Consider the following 23,721-nt stretch of genomic DNA (forward strand, 5'->3'; position numbering starts at 1 on the left):
GCTCACTGGTCAACCTCCAGGTCCCCAGGGTCACTGATCGGTCTGCTCATCACGGCCTTGGGGCTTCTGGGAGATTTTATAATGGTTCTTTTGGTGCCTTTCATTCCAGTTGCCATTAACTGGCCCACTAATTGTTTGAAAGACCTACTGCCTCTCCTGATGGTGCTTTTGACAAAGGAGGAAGAGCTTTTTCCCCCGAGGTTCTGCCATTCGATCTTCAGATAATTTGCATTCCCTCATAAGCATCCCAACCCACTGTAAACCTCACTGCTTCCGGATCAAATCAAAGCTTCTGACCCTCAGCTTTAAAACTAGTACTCCTTCTTCCCTAATTTTCCTCTTCTGCAACACTCCAGTTTAGGCTCTTTTCTTCTCTCAAGTAAATCTGGCTCTGGCACCAACCCCCAACCCACTGCTTATGATTTTCTCCCTAGAACACCCTTTCCACCCACTTTTGCCAAACCACCTCCTCCAGGAGTCATTCTAATGAATCCTATCCCATCTTCCTGATGGTATCATTCCCTCAGCTTCCTTAACACACACATTTATCCGTGTATCCTTCTTGATTTGTTTGTGCCAATTATTTATCTCTAGCCTCATTCTGTTACCTATTGAATATCCATCCATTTATACCTACTGCCTTTGCCCCTTACCTACAAATGCCTCGAGGGCAGGGAGTGACCTTTCACTTTCTGTATCAGTCAATCATATTTACTGACCCCTTACTGTGTGCAGAGCACTGTACTGAGTGCTTGGGTGAGTACAATATAACAAAAAACAGACATATTCTCTGCCTGCAATGAGCTTACAGTCTAGAGGGAGAGACAGACATTAAAATAAATCAATAAATTGCAGATACATACATAAGTGTTGTGGGGCTGGACGGGGGATTGAATAAAGAGAGCAAGTCAGGGTGACACAGGAGGGAGTGGGAGAAGAGGAAAGGAGGGCTTAGTCAGGGAAGGTGTTTTGGAGGAGGAGATGGGCCTTCGATAGAGATTTGAAGAGGGAGAGAATAATAGTCTGTTGGATCTGGTACGGTCTCCAACCACAAAGTTGAGGGGTCTACAGCCAACAGGCTCTCTACCACTGCTGATGATGATCATGATGATACTGGAAACTCAAAGAAAAACCGCCCAGCCATCTGGAATCTTGGCATTTATGTCCTCACTGGTGAGTTGTGTTAATGAATGGAGTCTCTCAGGGAAACAAAGCAGACAGGGAGGGAATTTGGCTGGTTCTTTCCAGAGGATTCATGGAATCCTTCTTGGCCTAAACCTACTTCTGATACTGAGATCCTGTGGAGAAATTTTATGCCAAGGGGAGGAGCCTAAATAGTAATTACGGCCTGTGACTGAGTGCCAGGCCTGGCTTCGTATCCAATTCTGCCAACGGCTAATCAGCTACCTACGTGACCGGGCAGCTCCTGCCAACTAACTGCCTTGGATATTTCTGAAATATAAAATGGGGTTAATCATTTCCATTTACCATTGGCTTCTTTCTGCAGGAAGGAAGCATTTTGAAGTCTTTAATTGAAGACAGTATCCATGCCAACACTATGTTAGTTCACTGTAGGGAGAACCCCTTTCATGTTCAACCTTAAAAAAGAAGAAAGTACAGGTTCAAAATCTCAAACTACAGTAAAAATAAAGAGGCAGCCTTAAATGGTGCCTAGAGCATTGATACTTTTATTTTCCAGACTTCACCCCAAACCCAAGCACCCCCAATTTTTTGTTCAATATCCAATGTTGTCTGCAGAGATGCTGGGATTTTATTAATGTAACTACATCCCTATCTTCTTCTCCTTCCCTTCCTCTCCTTCCGTTTTCTGTCTCACCCTCCATATCATCATAGCAGAGAGAGGGAAAAAAAGAAGAAAAGCAATAATAATAATAAGGTTGGTATTTGTTAAGCGATTACTGTGTGCAGAGCACTGTTCTAAGCGCTGGGGTAGATCCAAGGTAATCAGGTTGTCCCACGTGAGGCTCACAGTCTTAATCCCCATTTTACAGATAAGGTAACAGGCATCGAAAAGTAAAGTGACTTGCCTAAAGTCACACAGCTGACAGGTGGTGGAGCTGGGATTAGAACCCAGACTCCTAAACCCGGGCTCTTTCCACGGAGCCACGCTGCTTCTCTAAAGGAGAAAGGTGGGTTTTCAAATGAGAGTGTTAACAGGAATAAAAACCAATCTAGGAAGGCTCAAAAATAGCACAACCATGGTGTAACAAATTTCAAAGCCCTGTGGCTTGTAAGAATCAGTGCACGCAATAAAAGGAACGGCCTGTCCACATCCAAACTGTATGCCTCTGTAAAGAAAATGGATTGTGTTTAATGTGTTCGGCGTGGTACACTAATTGTGTTCTTTCGGCATCTCAGCAAGGTTGTTTTCCAGCTACCTGTCTTTCCTGAAGAAAGACAACCTTTCCTACGGTAAGCGTTCAGAGCTTGCCATTAGAGGGGAGGCCACCGCCCTCTTCTGGAAAATCTGGGTAATTGTCAGAGTTGGAAGGGCTTGCGTTCTCTCTCCCCTCAAGGCTTTGTTGAACCACGGATCCCGGTGGCCTTCCAAACCGAATTATTGTCGTCATTTTCCTTGGGGAGACCCGCAGGACAGCAGAGCTTTCGCTTCTACATCATAATGACGGTATCTGTTAAGCTCTTACTTTGTGCCAAGCACTGATGGGGCCCTTTCTTGCCGTCTCCACCGTGGCAGGATGAGGGCCAAGCGGCAGCGAGGCCCAGCCCGTGTGGAAGATCGGTTTTTCAATGAATGGTGTTTATAATGATAATAATAATGTTGGTATCTGTTAAGCGCTTACTACGTGCCGAGCACTGTTCTAAGCGCTGGGGTAGATCCAAGGTAATCAGGTTGGCCCACGTGAGGCTCACAGTTAATCCTCATTTTCCAGATGAGGTAACAGGCACAGAGAAGTTAAGTGACTTGCCCATAGTCACACAGCTGACAAGTGGCAGAGCCGGGAGTCGAACCCATGACCTCTGACTCCAAAGCCCAGGCTCTTTCCACTGAGCCACGCTGATTACTCAGTGTTTACTCTGCTCCGACCACTGTACCAGGTGCTTGGTTGAGTACAACAGAGTCGGTAGACACGCTCTCTGCCCACGAAGAGGCAATCAATCGGTGGTGTTTGTTGAACGCTTACCGTGTGCTCTCCCACACACTTATAATAATGTTGATATTTGTTAAGCGCTTACTATGTGCAGAATACTGTTCTAAGCGCTGGGGTAGATACATGCTTAGTACAGTGCTCTGCACACAGTAAGTGCTCAATAAGTACGATGGATTGAATGAATAATAATGGTATTTGTTAAGCGCTTACTATGTGCCAAGCACAAGCTGGGGTCAATATAAGGTAATCAGGTTGTCCCACGTGGGGCTCACAGTCTTAATCCCCATTTTACAGATGAGGTAACAGAGGCACAGAGAAGTAAAGTGACTTGCCCAAGGTCACACAGCAGACAAGTGGCAGAGCCGGGATTAGAACTCACGACTTCTGATTCCCAAACCCGTGCTCTTTCCACTGAGCCACGCTGCTTCCGTGTGAATGAAAGTTTGCAGAGCCCTGTGCTAAGTGCTTGGCAGAGTTCGTTGGAGTTGGTAGAATGATCCCTGCCTTCGGTGAGCTTACATCTCAAAAGCCATCATTCTTCCTCAACATCAAGCCCTGTCCTCCCCTCTCCACTGCAGCAGGATGAGGAAAATTGGCAGGTAGCTTTCTGGATTTTTAGAAATGCTGTGATTGGGCTGGTTGTGGCCGTGGCTATTGTGATTGTTGCACTCTGAACAATCCTGATGAGGAACATAAAACTGGGCCCTTACCTTTTTATGTTGTTTTTCTATTTTTTTTTTATGGCTTCATCCTTCCTTATGTGTCCATCACTAACGCTTTCCCCTAATGTGGCTCAGTGGAAAGAGCTCAGGCTTGGGAGTCAGAGGTCATGGGTTCGACTCCCGGCTCTGCCACTTGTCAGCTGTGTGACTGTGGGCAAGTCACTCACTTCTCTGTGCCTCAGTTCCCTCATCTGGAAAATGGGGCTTAACTGTGAGCCTCACATGGGACAACCTGATTACCCTGTATCTATCCCCAGTGCGTAGAACAGTGCTCTGCACATAGTAAGTGCTTAACAAATACCACCACCATTACGAGCCCCTTTGAGGACTAGGGACCATCTCCAATTTTCACAGTGGTTTGCACACAACAGACACTTAATAAATATTATTATTATCATTACTACTATTCGCCATCCTTACCGGGTGCCTCAGTTGTAAAAGTGCTTTGAAAAACTAAAAGCAGAGTACAAAAATAGAAAGTAATCTTATATGAGAAGCTCCTTGAGAAAGGGACCTTGGCCACATATTCTTGTCGATGGTTTCAAGTGTCTTGTTCAGTGGTCTGAATGAGTAGGTGCTCACTGATTACTAAGAATGAATCCATGAATGTGTGAATGAATGAGTGATTTTTTTGTTAGCTCAAATTTTGGTACTGCCTTACGAAAAGTCTCTATTTCTCACGTCAGAAGCCAATTCTGCCAAACTGAAGGCCACCTCCCAGCCCCGCAGCACTTATGTGCATATCTGTAATATTATTTCTTTGTATTGAGTCTGTCTCCCCCACTCTAGACTGAAAGCTCATTGTGGGCAGGGAACGTGACTGTTTATTGTGGAATTGTACTCTCCCAAGTACTTAATGCAGTGCTCTGCACACAGAGAGCGCTCAATAAATATGATTGAATGAATGGAGTTGGCATTTCTCTGTGAGAAGCCGATCCTGGGCGCCTGGGGAAACTCTGCTGAAGTAGGTTTAAAAATGTAACTTCCCTTAAACCTCTCACCCACAGCTAATCAGAGTTGGAAGAAATTTAGCAGCGTATCACGTGGTGTCTGTTTTTGTACATCGCAAGGGTTCTGGTCCTGAAGAACCTCATGTAGAAAATTCACATTATAGTATTCTCATCATCTCAGACCATACGACTGTGCCAAAATGTTTCTTCCAATGCCACCACTTCTGGTGATGATTTGAGGATTGCGTTGTCTCCGTTGCCGACTGCCCTCCTCCAGGCAAATGCGTGTTCTGGGAAGAACGTTTCCCAATTCCCGAATGGCATTCTAGCCAAACAAAAAACACACGTTATCGCAGAACTGTCTGCACTGAGAGCCAGAGTCTGGCCTGGAGTGGTCAACCCAAAAATGCTTTCACTGGGTATTACATCTGGCTAAATATTCAAATACGCCTTATTATTTGGTTTGCTGAATTTTTTCAAACCTGACTGTAAACTAGAGAGATAAGGCAAGCCATCCTGGGCCTGGAATTTTCCACCCATTGGTCTGGGCAAGTTTCCAGGAAGTCACTGAGCGATGATTTCAGGGGAAGCAGCGTGGCCTAGTGGAAACAGCACGGACTTGGAAGTCAGAAGACCTGGGTTCTAATTCCAGCTCTACCCCTTGTCTGCCATGTGACCTTAGGCAAGTCACTTAACTTAATGTTGGTATTTGTTAAGCGCTTACTATGTGCCGAGCACTGTTCTAAGCGCTGGGGTAGACATAGGGGAATCAGGTTGTCCCACGTGGGGCTCACAGTCTTGATCCCCATTTTACAGATGAGGGAACTGAGGCACAGAGAAGTTAAGTGACTTGCCCACAGTCACACAGCCGACAAGTGGCAGAGCTGGGATTCGAACTCATGAGCCCTGACTCCAAAGCCCATGCTCTTTCCACTGAGCCACGCTGCTTCACCTAGCCACGCTGCTTCACCTAACTTCCACGCTTAACTTCTCTGTGCTTCAGTTACCTCATCTGCAGAAAGGGAATTCAATTCCTGTTCTCCCTCCTGCTTAGACTGTGAGCCCTATGTGGAAGCTGGTAACCTTGACCTCAAACAGAAACTCCTCACTGTTGGCTTTATAGCACTCAATCACCTTGTCCCCTCCTACCTCACTGCTACTCTCCTACTACAACCCAGCCCACACACTTCGCTCCTCTAATGCCAACCTTTTCACTGTACCTCAATCTTATCTACCTCACTACTGACCTCTCGCACATGTCCTGCCTCTGGTCTGAAACACCCTCCCACCTCATATAATAATAATAATATTGGTATTTGTTAAACGCTTACTATGTGCAGAGCACTGTTCTAAGTGCTGGGGTAGATTCAGGGTAATCAGGTTGTCCCACATGAGGCTCACAGTCTTCATCCCCATTTTACAGATGAGGTGACTGAGGCACCGAGAAGTGAAGCGATTTGCCCAGAGTCACACAACTGACAAGTGGCAGAGCCAGGATTTGAACCCATGATCTCTGACTGCCAAGCTTGGGGTCTTTCCACTGAGCCATGCTGCTTCTCATATCTGACAATTACTCTCCCCCTCTTCAAAGCCTTATTGAAGGCACAACTCCTCCACGAGGCCTTCCCTAACTCAGCCTTCTTCTCCCGCTCCCTCCTCCGTCACTCTGACCTGCTCCCTTTATTCATTCATTCAATCGTATTTCTTGAGCGTTGTGTGCAGAGCACTGTACTAAGTGCTTGGAAGAGTACAACAATAAACAGACCCATTCCATATTCATCCCCTCTCCCAGCCCCCCAGCACTTATGTACATATCTGAAAAATCTGTAATTTTTAAATTTATATTAATGTCTGTCTCCCCTCTGGACTGTAAGCTCTTTGTGGGCAGGGAATATGTCTGTTATATTGTACCCTCCCGAGTGCTTAGCACAGTGCTCTGCTTATTATAGTAAGTGTTCAATAAATATGATTGACTGACTGACTATCCCAGCATTTAGAACAGAATTTGGCACACAGTGAGCACTTATCCAATACCCTAACTAAGGTTTTGAGTAGTTAGTGTTGGCCCATGTGAAATAAGGTGAATGTCAGAGGGGTTGCTACTCACCACCCACCCCTCTGGAAAAGAGGGAAAAAAATGCATTTTTGTTATTATTATTGTGGTATTTGTTAAGTGCTTTGTTTCAAGCATTGTTCTAAGCACTGGGGGGTAGGAATAAGTTAATCAGGTCGGACTCAGTTTCTGTCCCACCTGGGGCTCACAGTCTACGTAGGAGGGAGAACAGGCAGTGAATCCCCATTTTACAGATGAGGAAACAGAGGCACAGAGAAGTGAAGGGACTCGCCCCAGGTCAAACAGTGGGCAACCGGAAGAGCCAGGATTAGAACCCAGATCCCCTGACTCCCAGGCCCGTGTTCTTTCCGCTAGGCCACGCTGTTCTGAAAGCCTCCGACCAAGCGTCTGAATGCCAGCTGGGGAGTTGTGAAGCCACTTTACCCCTCACTGCTCCCACTCAGGAGCACAAAGAGAAAGGCCAGTGGCTGGAAACCGTGGGTGAAAGATGCTACTGGGTCTATCACTGCAAAGGGCTTTCACTTCAGTCTTTCCCTTCATCTCTCCCATGAAAGCACGGAGCCATCATTGAAGTTGTGTGCTGAGGAAGTCCAGTGGGGCTGAGAGAACACACGGGATCCTCTGAAGTCGTACCCTCCTGGAGCCCTGGCCCGACCCACCCTCTGCCAATTCATTTCTTCGTAGTCCTTGCACCTGACCGTTCTACAAAACACCCGAGGGGGAGTCCTTTGCCAGTGGGGATTTCGGCAAAAGAAAAGCATATTCTAGCATCCAGCTCCTACACTGATCCCCATAAGAGAGTTCCTAAACTACCATCGTGTGATAGTGTGCATCATTTTTTTAATACTAACCTCTCTTGGTACGCATGACATTTCCTAGCATGGGATAATCGTGGGATAATCGTCATAATTTCAGTATCTATTATGTGCTTACTATGGGCCAAGGACTCAAAATGTTACGTGGGAGTTTATCTGCAAAGAGGTTATGGTACGAGAGCTGGCAGCGGGATGAGAAGCAGGGTGGCCTAGTGGATAGAGGATGGGCCCGGGAGCCAGAAGAACCTGGGTTCCAGTCCCGACTCCGCCACCCGTCTGCTGTGTGAACTTGGGCAAGTTACTTCACTTCTCTACGTAAGCTCGTTTGTGGGCCGGGAATGTGTCTGTTTACTGTTGTATTGAGAAACAGCGTGGCTCAGTGGGAAAAGCCCAGCCTTGGGAGTCAGAGGTCATGGGTTCTAATCCCAGCTCCACCACTTGTCAGCTGTATGACCCTGGGTAAGTCATTTACCTTCTCTATGCCTCAGTTACCTCATCTGTAAAATGGGGATGAAGACTGTGAGCCCTACGTGAGACAACCTGATTACCTTCTATCTACCCCAGCACTTAGAACAGTGCTTGGCACATAGTAAGCGTTTAACAAATACCAACATTATTATTATTATTGTTGTGTTGTACTCTCTCAAGCACTTAGTACAGTGTTCTGCACACAGTAAGCGCTCAGTAAATACGATCGACACACTCAGCTACCCCATCTGTAAAGTGGAGATTAAGACTGGGAGCCCCTTGTGGGATGTGGACTGTGACCAACCTGATTAGCTTGTATCTGCCCCGGCGCTTAAAATAGTGCCTTGCACCTAGTGAGTGCTTAATAAATACTATTAAAAAGAAAAGTCACAAATGGAAGATCTTGAGAGCCAAGACCCTTTTCAGCCATCTGCTTTACCAACCACCCATGTGACTCACATAGCCCAAAGGAACAAACACTGCTTACATTGTTGGCTGGTGAAGCTGGAAGGACTTTCACTCCCCTGTAGCAACACCTAAACAAATACAGTGGTGGTAAATGAGGAGAAAGGTCTCTCACTCTTCACAGCTTCCTAGTTCTGACTAAACGAGTTGATTGGATCTGATTTCCTCAAGGACCCTCTCCAACCTGCCTCTGGAAAAACCTTCAGATTTTTATTGGCATTTTTTTTATACCTGGAACTAGAAACGTACTACAGATTCACATTGATCGTCCAAGAATTTCCACTGCCTCAGCGTCTGACCTCACTGCAGTGTTGTTCTAGTCAAATGTCCACAAATCTGGCAAAACATTTTGGGAGCTGAAGCTCTCGTTTCGTGTCAGCGGAAGACTGATCGCACATATGGAGAAATTTTCCTTTTTAGGAGTGGATTTATAAAAATCCCCAGAGGTTATCTTTTGTCCCCAGCCAGGTTTGCAACTACTAACCCGATCCAGAAAGGGGGAGGCAGGGGGGAAGCTATTCTGTTCTAAAAGATCTCTAGGGAAGATTTCACAACCTCCATTAGCAACCCACTCCATTAGCTAATACTTTCTGTTCATTTGGTTTAAACCTTTGATTTATATTCCGTGAAATAATCCTACGCCCTACTACAGTAATTTTCACCTGGTACATTTTGCTGCTACCAGTAGATAGAACTAGAGTCCAATCTTATATTCTTTTCGCTCTTCCAGTATCACATACATTCTTCTGCATCGGTACAATTTCCCCACCCTCTCCTTAGAGCCCCCAAACCTCTTTGTGTTAAAAAAAAAAGGCAGAACTCTGTCTTTCTTCATTCTGTTAAATTGTTTGATAATCCCAATTTACCTCTTCAGATACCAAAAGTGCCAGACGGACTTCCAGAACCTCAGCTCTGAAAGGAGGGGCTTCTGTCTTCTGGTTGGGACCTAGAAAGTGTTCATCAATTATATTAATTAACAATGATGAAAATGAGTCAGGTGCAGAACTGGAAAGATAATTCAAAGACCTTGTTTCCAGACTGCTACACGCTGTAGGCTCCCGCGGTGGCTTTCTAAAGTTCCACTCCAAATTGTAAAAATTCACTGGTGTTGACCAATAGAGCAAGGGTCTAGATAAAAAATTTGTATTGTTGGCTTTTTGTTGGCTCTCAAACTGTAGACTTCTTCATGATTTAAATATTGTTTGAAGGTCACCTGCAGTGTCCTTCCCCAGAGGATGTTCAAAATGACTCCTTGGTGATGGAAACTTGGCAGACCTGCTGTTTTGTACATAAGAATAATAATAATAATTGCAGTATTTGTTGAGTGCTTACTATGTGCCAAGCACTGTTCTAAGCACTAGGATAGGTACAAGTTAATCAGGTTGGACACAGTCCCTATCCCTTATGGGACTCACACTCTCATGCTCATTTTACCGAAGAGGTAACTGAGGCCCAGAGAAATTAAGTGACTTGCCCAAGTCACACAGCAGACATGTGACAGAGCCAAGATTAGAACCCAGCTCTTTCTGACTCCCAGGCCCATGCTCTATCCACTAAACCATGCTGCTTCTCCATAGCTTCCAGTGTTTGATGAAGTTCTCAAATCTGGATAACAATTATAATAATAATATTATTGTAATTATGGTATCTGTTCAGCACTGTTCTATGCACTAGAGTAGATACAAGTTAATCAGGTTGGACACCGTCCCTGTCCCACAAGGGGCTCACAGTCTAAGTCGGAGGGAAACCAGGTATAAGGGGTCAGTCATAGCTGCCTTCATCTAATCAATCATATTTTCTGAGCTTTTACTATGTGCAGAGCTCTGTACTAAGCACTTGGGACTTGGGAGAGTACAATATAACAGAATTAGCAGACATTCCCTGCCCATAATGAACTTACAGTCTAGAGTCTGCCTTGTCTAGTTAAATCACATCCCCAAGTTGGCCACTGTGGGTGTTCCAATCATAACTCAGAACCCGAAAGCTCTTTCTGACAATGTTAAAGCTTAATCGACAAATGAGCCCGCCCTGCTGCTAGGACAGATTATGCAGAGGACTGTCTCTTTTCACGAGCCTACTACTGCTAGAAGGAGAATAAATTAAAGACCTCCTCCAAGAAGCCTTCCCTAACTAGGCCCTCCTCTTTTCTTCTCCCACTCCCTTCTGTGCCTCTCTGATTTGCTCCCATCCCATCCCCTCCCCTCCCCACAGCGCATATGTATATGTCTGTAATTTATTTCTTTATATTAAAGTCTGTCTCCCAGTCTAGACTGTGAGCTCACTGAGGGCAGGAATGTGTCTGTGTTATAGTGTACTCTCCCGAGTGCTTAGTACAGTGCTTTGAACACAGTAAGTGCTCAATAAATATGATCGAATGAATGAATGAATGAATGAATGAATGAATGAATGAATGAAGACCATCCTCTGCACATTAGAAATCTGATTTGGGCAACAGTTATAATGGCATTTGTTAAGCGCTTACTATGTGCAGAGCACTGTTCTAAGCGCTGGGGTAGACAGAGGGGAATCAGGTTGTCCCACGTGGGGCTCACAGTCTTAATCTCCATTTTACAGATGAGGTAACTGAGGCACAGAGAAGTTAAGTGACTTGCCCACAGTCACACAGCTGGTAAAGCATGGCTGGGTATGGATTTCAAACCTTGTGTCCCTTTGCTTTCAAATCCCAGTATCATCCCAACTGGAGGGGTGTTTGCCCACTCAACCTTCCCAGATACGTCAGGACATTCATTCCTTCAATCGTATTCATTGAACGAATAAGTACAGAGTCCTGTACTAAGCACTTGGAAAGTACAATTCAGCAGTAAAGAGAGACAATCCCTGCCCACACCGGGCTTCCAATCTAGAAGTGGGGAGACAGACATCTAAACAAGTAAATAGGCATCAATATAGATATACACACATCAAAACAAGCAAATACGCATCAATATAAATAAATAGAATTATAGATATGTGCCTATATAAACAAGTGCTGTGGGGCGGGGAGAGCGGGGTAGAGCAAAGGGAGTGAGTCGGGACAACATGGAGGGGAGGGAAGGGGAGGAAAAGGGGAGCTTAGTCTGGGAAGGCCTCTTAGAGGAGGTGAACCTTCTTCAGGAGGGCTTTAAAGGGGGAAGTATGATTGTTTGGCAGATGTGAGGAGGGAGGGCGTTCCAGGTCAGAGGTGGGCCGGGGGTCGAAGGCCGAACTGGCGAGAACGAGGGACCGTGAGAAGGTTAGCGGCAGAGGAGTGCAGTGTGCAGGCTGGGATGTAGAAGGAGAGAAGGGAGCTGAGGTAGGAGGGGGCCAGGTGATGGAGAGCTTTGAAGCCAATAGTGAGGAGTTTTCATTTGATAGGGAGGTTGATAGGCAACCATTGGAGATTTTTGAGGAGGGGAGTGACATGCCCAGAGCTTTTCTGCAGAAAGATAATCCAGGCAGCAGAGTGAAGTATGGACTTTGGGCAAGTCACTTAACTTCTCGGTGCCTCAGTTACCTCATCTGTAAAATGGGGATTAAGACTGTGAGCCCCACGTGGGACAACCTGATTCCCCTGTGTCTACCCCAGCGCTTAGAACAGTGCTCGGCACATAGTAAGAGCTTAACAAATACCAACTGAAGTCGGGGAGACAGGAGGTTGGGAGGTCAGAAAGGAGGCTGATGCAGTAATCCAGTCAGGATAGAATGAGTGACTGCACTAACGTGGTAGTGGTTTGGATGGAGAGAAAAGGGCGGATCTTGGCGATGTTGTGAAGGTGAGACCGGCAGGTTTTGGTGACGGATTGGATGTGTGGGGTGAATGAGAGAGAGGGGTCAAGGATGCCAGCTTTCTCTTAGGTCCATGCCAGATGTTGGCCTTCAATGCCTAAGGCCCATCTGCCTCCCTTTGTCTTCCATCCTAGCCCAGGTTTAAGTTGCCAGTCCAATTGTTCCAAATTGACAAAAGGTAGCAGATCTGAGATTGTTAACATTATTATTACTAATGATAATGGTATTTGTTAAGTGCTTACTATATGGTAGGCAATGTTCTAAGTGCTGGGGTGGATACGAGGTAATCGGGTGGGGCACAGTCCCTGTCCTACCTAGGGGTCACAGTCGCGTGGCTTAGTGGAAAAAGCCTGGGCTTGGGAGTCAGAGGTCATGGGTTCTAATCCCGGCCCCGCCGCTTGTCAGCTGTGTGACTTTGGGCAAGTCACTTCACTTCTCTGTGCCTCAGTTCCCTCATCTGTAAAATGGAGATTAAAACTGTGAGCCCTACATGGGACAACCTGATCGCCTTGTCTCCCCCAGCGCTTAGAACAATGCTTTGCACATAGTAAACGCTTAAAAAATACCACCGTTATTATTATTATTACTCCCCATTTTACAAATGAGGGAACTGAGGCATAGAGAATTAAAGTGACTAAAGTGACTTGCCTAAGGCCACCCAGTAGACAAGTGGTAGTGTCAGGCCCTGCCCCCATTACCCAGCAAGACTGCACTTTCCCTTTCCCAGATGATGATGATGAGGAGCTGTCTGTTTTTAGGATTCCCTAAATGATCTTGCCAGGTCTTGCATCCACACAAGGGAGGCTGTGTGGCTTAGAGCGTGATACTGAGAACCAGGAGATCTGGGTTCTAGTCCCAGCTCTGTCAATGGGCTACTGGGTGACCTTGGGCAAATCACTCTACCTCTCCGGGACAGTTTCCTCATCTGTAAAATAGAGATAAGATAAATTGCGATCCCCATGTGGGACAGGGACTCTGTCCTATCTCATAACTTTGTATCCACCCCCAATAAACACACAGAAAGTGCTCAAGAAATGCCATGACTATTATTACAAGACAGTTAGTGGACACGTTCCCTGCTCTCAAGGACCTTACAATCTAATGGGGGAGGCAGAAACTAAATTAATTTACAGCTAGGAAGAAAAGAAAGGGATATATACTATGTACCTCCTAGGTGCCCCTACTGCATTTTATGTGGTTCCCCACTAAGTTCATGTACATGGAGTCGTGAGCAGAATTGAAACAATGAGGGTACTACTAAAGAGCTGTTCGAGTTCCCTACTTACTATCTTTGCCCGATCCACTCCAGCAGACCATCCATTTGGGCCCATCCTGCACTTTCACTAATTATCTTCTTAGCTCCTGCGCTTTCACTAATTATCTTCTTAGTGTGATCCACAACTCTGATGCGGGTACGTGTGGGTTAGGCCAAGTAGGCTGTGGACAATGAGTCTGTTGTAGGTCTCTGCTAGATGGCTGACAGCTTATGTGGCCTAGTGGAAAGTACATGGACTTGGGAGTCAAAGAATCTGGGTTCTAATCCCCGTTCTGCCACTTGCCTGTCATGTGACCCGGCACAAATCGCTTCCCTGTGCCTTGGTTTCCTCATCTCTAAAATGGGGATTAAATATCTATCTCCCTCCCCTTTAGACTGTGAGTACTTTTGTGGGCTGTGGGTGACGTGATGATCTTGTACCTACCCCAGTGCTTATTACACTGCTTAGCATGTGAGTGCTTAACGAATACCACAATTATTATTATTGTCCCCGTGGCTTAGTGGATAGCGCAGGGGCCTGGGAGTCAGAAGGTCATGGATTCTAATCCCAGCTCTGCCACATGTCTGCTGTGTGACCTTGGACAAGTCGCTTCACTTCTCAGTTACCTCATCTGTAAAATAGGGCTTTTGGGAACCCTGAGTGGGACAGGGACTGTGCCCAACCTAACTTGCATCCACCGCAGCGCTTAGAAGGGTGCTTGGCACATAGTAAGGGCTTAACAAGTACCATTATTATTATTAACTGACAACTAGTGCCCTAGGATGTTGGTGGCTCGGCCTCTCCTCCTGCCCAGCCCTGCATTGTTAAGCTGTCCAGACTCGAGAGGCCGCCCTGAGACACATCCCCTTCCCCAGGACGGTGACTAGAGTGAGGAAGAAAAGCCTTTGTACGTCAGAGTCCTGGGCTGGGCCCAGAGGCGGAACTAATGGAGTTTGGGTGGGTGCCGAGGTGTGTTTCCTTATGGAGTATATATACATAGAGAGAGAGAGAGAGAAGCAGCATGGCTCAGTGGAAAGAGCATGGGCTTGGAAGTCAGAGGTCATGGGTTCAAATCCCAGCTCTGCCACATGTCCGCTGTGTGACTATGGGCAAGTCACTTAACTTCTCTGTGCCTCAGTTCCCTCATCTGGAAAATGAGGATGAAGACTGTGAGCCTCACATGGGACAACCTGATTACCCTGTATCTACCCCAGCACTTAGAACAGTGCTCTGCACATAGTAAGCACTTAACAAATAACATTATTATTTATGTATATAATGTATATATATATAATATATATATATACGTTTGATTCTATTTATCTATTTTGATGGTATTGATGCCTGACTACTTGTTTTGTTTTGCTGTCTGTCTCCCCTCTTCTAGAGTATGAGTCCATTGTTGGGCAAGGATTCTCTATCTCTTACCGAATTGTACATTCCAAGCACTTAGTACAGTGCTCTGTACACAGTAAGCACTCATTAAATACTATTGAATGAATGGAGCACTCCAGCCTCATCGCCCAGGCCTGGGGAAGGCAGATTACATAATAATAATAATAATAATAATAGTGTTGGTATTTGTTAAGCGCTTACTATGTGCCAATCACTGTTCTAAGTGCTGGGGTAGACACAAGGTAATCAGGTTGTCCCACATGGGGCTCACAGTCCTCAACCCCATTTTACAGTTAATAATAATGTTGGTATTTGTTAAGTGCTTACTATGTGCAGAGCACTGTTCTAAGCGCTGGGGTAGATACAGGGTCATCAGGTTGTCCCACGTGAGGCTCACAGTTAATCCCCATTTTACAGATGAGGTAACTGAGGCCCAGAGAAGTGAAGTGACTTGCCCACAGTCACCCAGCTGACAAGTGGCAGAGCCGGGAGTCGAACCCATGACCTCTGACTCCGAAGCCCAGGCTCTTTTCCACTGAGCCACACTGCTTCCCCATCACTGAGGCCCAGAGAAGCAAGTGACTTGCTCAAGGTCACATGGCTAAGTGGCAGAGCCGGGGATTAGAACCCACGACCTCTGACTCCCAAGCCTAGGCTCTTTCCACTAAGCCAAGCTACTTCACACCTTCCCCAGGGAAAAAATCCCTGTGCATGTGAGGGAGTTCCCATCCACCTCTAACACCATCTACCCATCACACGTCAGGCTGCCCAGGGCCCCCCGGGACAATCTGCTCACATAGAAGCAGCGTGGCTTAGCGGAAAGAGCCCGAGCTTGGGAATCAGAGGTCATGGGTTCGAATCCCCACTCTGCCACTTGACAGCTGTGTGACTGTGGGCAAGTCACTTCACTTCTCTGGGCCTCAGTTCCCTCATCTGTAAAATGGGGATTAACTGTGAGCCTCACGTGGGACAACTTGATGACCCTGTAATAATAATAATGTTGGTATTTGTTAAGCGCTTACTATGTGCCAAGCACTGTTCTAAGCGCTGGGGTAGACACAGGGGAATCAGGTTGTCCCACGTGGGGCTCACAGTCTTAATCCCCATTTTACAGATGAGGGAACTGAGGCCCAGAGAAGTGAAGTGACTTGCCCACAGTCACACAGCTGACAAGTGGCAGAGCTGGGATTCGAACTCATGAGCCCTGACTCCAAAGCCCGTGCTCTTTCCACTGCGCCACGCTGCTTAGAGCAGTGCTCTGCACATAGTAAGCGCTTAACAAATACCAACATTATTAGAGTAAGCGCTCAATAAATACTATCGAATGAAATACCAACATTATTATTATGTTTATTAGAAGCAGAGTCAGGGAAGGGGCCTGCGGGGGGGGGGAAGGGACAGGCTCCTACCGGAAGTGCACCCGAAGGCCCCGCCCCCCAGTCGGGGCCAACCTACTTCCGGTTTGGGCGCGGCCCGTCCCGCCCGTGGGGGAGGTGCGGCGCTCTTAAGCGTCCCCCGGAAACGCTCCCCCCGCTCTCCGGTTCCTCCCGGCTCCCCGGTTCCGCCCCGCCGCCCCGGCCCTTCTCGGGCCCCCGATCGTTCCCGGCCCGCGTCGCCCCTCGACCTGGGGCCCCGGAGAGGCAGAGGCCGACGAGGCGCGGCGGGGAGGGGGGCTGGGCGGCCGCGGAGGGGTGGGGGGCGGGGGAGGGGGCGTTTCCGGGGCGGGGTCGGACCCTGAGGAGGGAGCACCGGCCCCGCGCGCCGCCACGTCTCCTCAGGAGGAGGAGGCGGCGGCGGCGGCGGCCCGGGCGGGAGCGGAGGAGGAGGAGGAAAGCAGCAGCAACAACAACAACAACAACAACAACAAGAAGGGCTGAGGGAAGAAGGACGGACTGAAGGGCGGACCAACCTCCTCGTCCTCGTCGTCCTCCCCCGGAGGCTGCAGGTCTGAGGGGCGCGGGCTCGGCGTCTCCCCCCCTCCCCCCCCGGCCGCCATCAACCCCCCCCCCCTTTACCTCAGGAAAAAAACCCAACCCAAACCCCCCCAAAGGACATCCAGCGGCCTCCCCCAGCCAGACCCTGATTTTTATTAATAATGTTGGTGGGCTTTGTTAAGCGCCGACTGTGTGCCAGGCACTGCTCTAAGCGCTGGGGAGAGAGACAAGGTGATGAGGTGGGCCCTCCTGGGGCTCACAGGCTTCATCCCCGTTTGACAGATGAAGTAGCTGAGGCCCAGAGAATAATAATGATGATGATGGTCTTTGTTAAGCGCTATGTGCTAAGCACTGTTCTAAACGTTAGGGTATTTACAAGGTGATGAGGTTGTCCCACGTGGGGCTCAGGCCTCATCCCCGTTTGACAGAGGAGGGAACTGAGACCCCTGAGAACAATAATAATAATAATAATAATGTGTATTTGTTAAGCGCGTACTATGTGCCAAGCACTGCTCTAAGCGCTGGGGGAGATACAAGGTGATGAGGTGGTCCCACGTGGAGCTCACAGGCTTCATCCCCATTTTGCAGACGAGGGAACTGAGGCCCAGAGAATAATAATGATGATGATGGTCCTTGTTAAGCGCTTATTGTGTGCCAAGCACCGTTCTAAGCGTTAGGGTAGATACAAGGTGATGAGGTGGTCCCACGTGGGGCTCACAGGCTTCATCCCCATTTTACAGAGGAGGGAACTGAGGCCCCTGAGAATAATAATAATAATAATAATGTGTATTTGTTAAGCGCTGACTATGTGCCCAGCACTGCTCTAAGCACTGGGGGAGATACAGGGTGATGAGGTGGTCCCACGTGGGGCTCACAGGCTTCATCCCCGTTTAACAGATGAGGTAACTGAGGCACAGAGAATAATAATGATGTGTGTTTGTTAAGTGCTTACTGGGTGCCAAGCACTGTTCTAAGCGTTGGGGTAGATATAAGGTAGTCAGGTGATCCCACGTGGGGCTCACAGGCTTCATCCCCATTTGACAGATGAGGGAACTGAGGCCCAGAGAAAAATAGTAATAATAACGATGATGTGTATTTGTTAAGCGTTGACTATGTGCCTAGCACTGCTCTAAGCGCTGGGAGGGGTGGTCTATAAAAGGTCATCAGCTGGTCCCCCCTTGGGCTCACAGTCTTCATCCCCATTTTACAGAGGAGGGAACTGAGGCCCAGAGAATAATAATGATATGTATTTGTTAAGCGCTGACTGTGTGCCAAGCACTCCTCTAAGCGCTGGGGAAGATACAAGGTGATCAGGGTGGTCCCACGTGGGACTCACAGGTTTCATCCCCATTTGACAGATGAGGGAACTGAGGCCCAGAGAATAATAATGTGTGTATTTGTTAAGCTCTTACTATGTGCCGAGCACTGTTCTAAGCGCTGGGATAGATACAAGGTAAGCAGGTTGTCCCACTTGGGGCTCACAGTCTTAATCCCCATTTTACCGAGGCCCAGAGAGTAATAATAATAATAATGATGATGATGATGACGGTATTTGTTAAGCACTTACTATGTGCAAAGCACTGTTTTAAGCATTTGGGGGCATGCAGGGTGTTCAGCTCATCCCACGTGGGGCTCACAGTCTTCATCCCTATTTTCCAGATGAGGTCACTGAGGCCCAGAGAAGTCAAATGACTTGCCCAAAGTCACACAGCTGGTCAGTGACAGAGCTGGGATTAGAACCCATGGCCTCTGACTCCCAAGCCTGGGCTCTTTCCACTGAGCCATACTTGTATGTACCACAGAGCTTAAAACAGTGCGTGGCACATAGTAAGCACTTAACAAATACCATCATCGTCATCCCGTGGCTCAGTGGAAAGAGCATGGGCTTGGGAGTTGGAGGTCACGGGTTCTAATCCCGGCTTCGCCACTTAGCTGTGTGAGCTTGGGCAAGTCACTTTACTTCTCCGTGCCTCAGTTACCTCATCTGTAAAATGGGGATTAAGCCTGAGGCCCATGTAGGGCAACCTGATTACCCTGTATCTACCCCCAGCGCTTGGAACAGTGCTTGGCACATAGTAAGCGCTTAACAAATGCCATCATTATTTTTATCCCCAGGCCTCCTCGAAAGCTTGTGTGCTAATCCCATTAGTTAGTAAATATTTGCCCTGACCCATCTCGTGGTGGTGCGAGTTCAGGCTTGACCCCTAAAGGAAGAGGCTCGAAAGGGAGCATTTGTTTATTCTGTCAGAAAAGTGTGACTAATGAGCTAATTTTAGTCAGGCTCTATTTTTGTGACGAAGTAGCCATGGTGACTGGAAGCGCTCTTCCATTATGGCAACCGATTTTACTCGAAATAAATTCAGTTTCAGCCAGAATTTGGGATTTATCTGGTTTGTGAAGCATCATCTATGGGAGAAGACAGCACTGCCTGTAGGACACTTGTACGTTAAAGCAGCGCCACTTGTGTTTATAAATCGGCGTTTTTCAGAAGTGATCAGGGACCCATCCTGATGGTTGCTATTTGCATGAAATGGAGACAGAGTGGTGGTTTTTATGTTTTGATGCTAGAGGTTGAATTTGTTTTGTGTGTATTTTCCATCCCCAACCCAACTGCTTGGAGGCCTCTTGTTCCAGTGACACCCTCTGGAAGGAACAACCTGGCATTTTAGTATGTGCTATTCATGAAGTGAAAGTGTTATGCCAGAAAACGCCCAATTTAGTTTCTCTTCCCATCAGAATGACTCTCTCATCTGTCTGTGCACTATCCCCACCACTTTAATGTTAAACGTTTCTCGGAGAAGGAGGAAGACGACCAAATAGAAATGCCATATATTTTTCTTGGCTGGTTGCTTTCAAGAATATTTACATTGATGCCGGAACTATTTTTATTTGTTTTTCTCCTCTCTCTCTTCCAACTTTGTTACGGTATTAAGCGTGTACTATATGCCAGGCCCTGTACTGTACGCTTGGAGTAGGTACAAGCTAATCAGGTTGGACCCACTCCATGTCCCGCATGGGGTCTTATTCCCCATTTGACAGATGAGATAACTGAGGCACAGAGAAGTTAAATGACTTGCCAGGTCACCCGGTAGGCAAGTGGCGGAGTAGGGTTTAAGGACCCAGGTCTTTCTGACTCCCAGGCCTGTGCTCTATCCACTAGGCATCTATCCTATCTATTTTCCGTATGTTGGTATACATTATGCAGTGGGTGATTACTGCATATGTAGTCTGCTGCTTTTGATTCGAATCTGGGACCATGCCCAACAACTTAATCGTTGGAATAACAATCAATAGTGGTATTTATTGAACTCTTACTTTGGGCAAAGAAAGATACTTTTGCTTGGAAGAGAACAAGAGTGCCAGCCAGCAAATATGATCCCTTCCTCGAGGAGCTTTCCCTCTAACAGGGGGACAGATACTAAAACAAATTATAGGTAGGGGAAGCAGTCAAATATAATAATAATAATGTTGGTATTTAAGTGCTTACTATGTGCAGAGTGCTGTTCTAAGTGATGGGGGAGATACAGGGTCATCAGGTTGTGCCACGTGAGGCTCACAGTTAATCCCCATTTTACAGGTGAGGTAACTGAGGCACAGAGAAGCTAAGTGACTTGCCCACAGTCACACAGCTGCCAAGTGGCAGAGCCGGAATTCGAACCCATGACCTCTGACTCCCAAGCCCGGGCTCTTTCCACTGAACCACGCTGCAGATAAGCAGGGTGGCCTAGTGGAAAGAGCATGGTATATCTGGGTTCTAATCCGTGACCTTGGCCAAATCACTTCACTTCTCTGGGCCTCAGTTCCTTTGTCTGTAAAATGGGGATGAAGACTGTGAGCCCTAATGTGGGTCAGGGACTTTGTCCAGCCCGATTATTCTGTATCCACCCCGGCTCTTAGAACCGAGTCTGGCACATAGTATGTGCTTAACAAATACCACAATTACTATTAGTATTATTATTAGTAGTAATAACAATAAGAAGATATGTACCCAAGTGCTGTGTGGAGAGGTGATGGGGTGTCAGTACTCAAGTGCATAGGTAATACAAGAAGGTGAGGAGGTGAGAGATTAGTCAGAAAAGGCTTCCTGGAGGAGAGGTGATTTTAGGAAGGCTCTGAAGATGAGGAGAGCAGTGTCTGCCAGTTGGGGAAGGGAATTCTGAACAGAAGGGAGGGCACAAACCAGAGGGCAATGTGAGAAAGAGGAGAGCAAGTAACAGTGAGTAGGCGGCATTAGAGGAGCAAAGATAAGTAGAGAGGAGAGAGAGAATCGAGTGCTTTAAAGCCGACGGTGAGGAGTTCCTGCTTGACGTGGATGTTGGGTGGCTGTCATACCGAGGTTTCTGAGGAGTGGAGAGATGTACGCAAGTCATTGTTTTAGAAGAATGATCCGGGCAGCAGAATGAAGAAGTGGACTGGAGAGGGGAGAGACTGATGCAGTCACCAAATCAAGATGTAACAAATGCTTAGACCAGAGTGATAGTTTGACTAGAGAGAAGGGGATGGATTCTAGAGATGTTGCGAAGGAAAACAAATGACAGGATTTGGTGACTGAATTTATTGAATTTGGTGACTGAATTTATTGAATTTAGTATTTATTGAGCGCTTACTATGTGCAGAGCACTGTACTGAGCACTTGGAATGTACAAATCGGCAACAGAGACAGTCCCTGCCCATTGACGGGTTTACAGTCGAATATGTGGGTTGAAAGAGAGGGAGGAGCAGAGGAAAATGCCAAAGGTGGCAGGCTTGAGAGGTGGGGAGGATAGTGGGCGTCAAGAGGGATGGGAGAGTCAGAGGGAGGGGAAGGTTTGGGGAGGAAGATTTGGCAGTTTGGGACATTCTGAGCTTGAAGACCCAGGACTACACAGAGGCAGGAGGAGACAGGCGACACAAAGAAAGAAGATGGGGCTGATGAAATAGAGTCTGAAAGTCCTCTACATAGAAGATAACCCTCAACAGAGTGAACTTCTTTAGGAAAATATGTTATTTTACCCTGACTAACAGGAGCAGAAGTTAGGATTGCTTGCACTTGAAAAGCACAGCTCTGAATGTTAAATAGTGCCCCCAGGATATAGCATACACTGATCAAATTCAGCCCTCTGATAATTATTCTCCTATTTCAATTAATGAACAAAGACTAAGAACAAAATTATAGGTCATATTTTTTTTTCTGGTGAAAGGAGCATATTGAGAAGCAAGAATTTCTGAATTTCTGAGTTTTAATCCTGGTGCAATCACTTACTGCCCAGATTACTAATTTTTCTGAACTAATGTCTACATCTGTAAAATAGGGGTACCATTTATCCGTTTTATTGAGGGTTAATTCATTCAGGTTGGGGGTTAATTAATGAGTGTTCATAAATCCTTCTTGAGATGAAAAGTCCTTGAAACTTTCAGATGGTGTTAATGGAAATATCTTTTCAGTAATTGGGCTGTTTTCTGTTGGAGAGGAATAGGTTAGTAGACATTACTGTTCAGTAATAAGAGGACTACCCCACTTTCAGAGGGAAAATCAAAAGCAGACTCAGAGGGTGTTGCCCTGACCTCGTTCGTACTCCAGGATTTTCAGTGATAATTAGTAGAGCCTTGAGTTTTTTAGGCATGTCGCATTCTGCCTTTTGGTTCACCTACCCAGTTATTGTGTGTCTCAGAACTGTGATAGGAAAAGGTATCCGGAAAGTGTTAGGCAATGCTTATATTGAAAGTATTACTTCAGGGTCTGGATTCTTTCAGGACTGTATGTGTTTAAAAAAAATGCATTTGTATCCCGAGAATGAAGCGTCTTGGTAATTGTTTATTTGGCCGCAGGCACTTTTAGACCTTGGAATTTCTTCGGCTACTCACCAGAAAGCAACAAGTGAAAACACTGGCGTTGGCCCTCTAATCGCTCATTTTTGACATCTGCTTTTGACTCTTTGACTCATGGAGAGCTCCAGGACTTACTAGCAGCAATTTACTCCCAAGCCGCTGCATGTGTATCTGCAGTCTGGACCACTCTTACCATGGCCTCTTCGTCTGCTGAACCACAGATCTTCTTGGAGAACGGTGCCGGCGATGGCCCTTCCTCCGTCTCGGAGAAGCCACTCGATCCCCCCGACGGAAGAGAGGAGCTCAACTGTAAGTCCTTGCTGAGGCAGTGGAATTACTCCTGGATAATCTACAGGAGGGTACTTTATGATGATTACTCTGTGATCTTGATAGTTATCATTGGTACTTTGCTTTAAGGATTGTGTAGTGGGGTTTTGGTTTTTTTTGGTATGTGGCACTCGCAGTTTGGAAAATCTGACCGGCAGTCTCTGATATTTGGTACTAGATTAAAGATGCTGTAACATTTCATCAAATTGATTGACTGCTGTATTATTTTCTACAAGTCTGCAGTGGTGATTAATTGTTTGCTTTTCCTGATGTGAAAATGTGAAAAGGTTGGTCCTTTTATAGCCCCAACTCAAATACAACCCTGGAAATGCTGACACACTCTTGTTCCATACATAGAACCGTTATTTGTGTCAAGTCTCAAATCCCATAAATTGAGTATGTTTCAGAGTATATTCTTGGTCTGGTGCAATCAGTTCTTCTCCAGTGTGGGTTTTCAGTATGAGTTTTGGATAGAATGTGGCAACAGAATGAGGGAAAGTTCTTTGGACATCCCACATCTGGGAACGGTGAAATGCAGTGTTGGAAGAAGTGGGCGGGATCTGACACAAGGTGAATTTGTTGATGTGAGGTTTTCCTCACATGGAGTTCTG

The 23,721-nt window shown here is 46.7% G+C and overlaps 1 protein-coding gene across 3 annotated transcripts in view; it reads left to right on the top strand.

Annotated features, from left to right (window-relative positions):
- The first annotated feature begins 16,840 nt into the window (after nt 1–16,840).
- The window catches only part of GOLGA3 (golgin A3), a 46,077-nt gene continuing 39,196 nt past the window's right edge, over nt 16,841–23,721 (top strand). For 2 of the 3 annotated variants that reach the window (XR_003753991.2, XM_029048393.2), the window contains exons 1-2: nt 16,841–16,986; nt 22,784–23,092. Coding sequence is in view for 2 of the 3 variants with exons in the window: in XM_029048393.2 (XP_028904226.1) it covers nt 22,978–23,092 (115 nt within the window). In the remaining variant the exon portion in view is untranslated. The remainder of the gene's footprint in view (nt 16,987–22,783; nt 23,093–23,721) is intronic. The other variant, XM_029048402.2, reaches the window with a different exon arrangement.

The sequence above is a fragment of the Ornithorhynchus anatinus genome, chromosome 2 (genome assembly GCF_004115215.2).
Source record: "Ornithorhynchus anatinus isolate Pmale09 chromosome 2, mOrnAna1.pri.v4, whole genome shotgun sequence".
NCBI lineage: Eukaryota > Metazoa > Chordata > Mammalia > Monotremata > Ornithorhynchidae > Ornithorhynchus > Ornithorhynchus anatinus.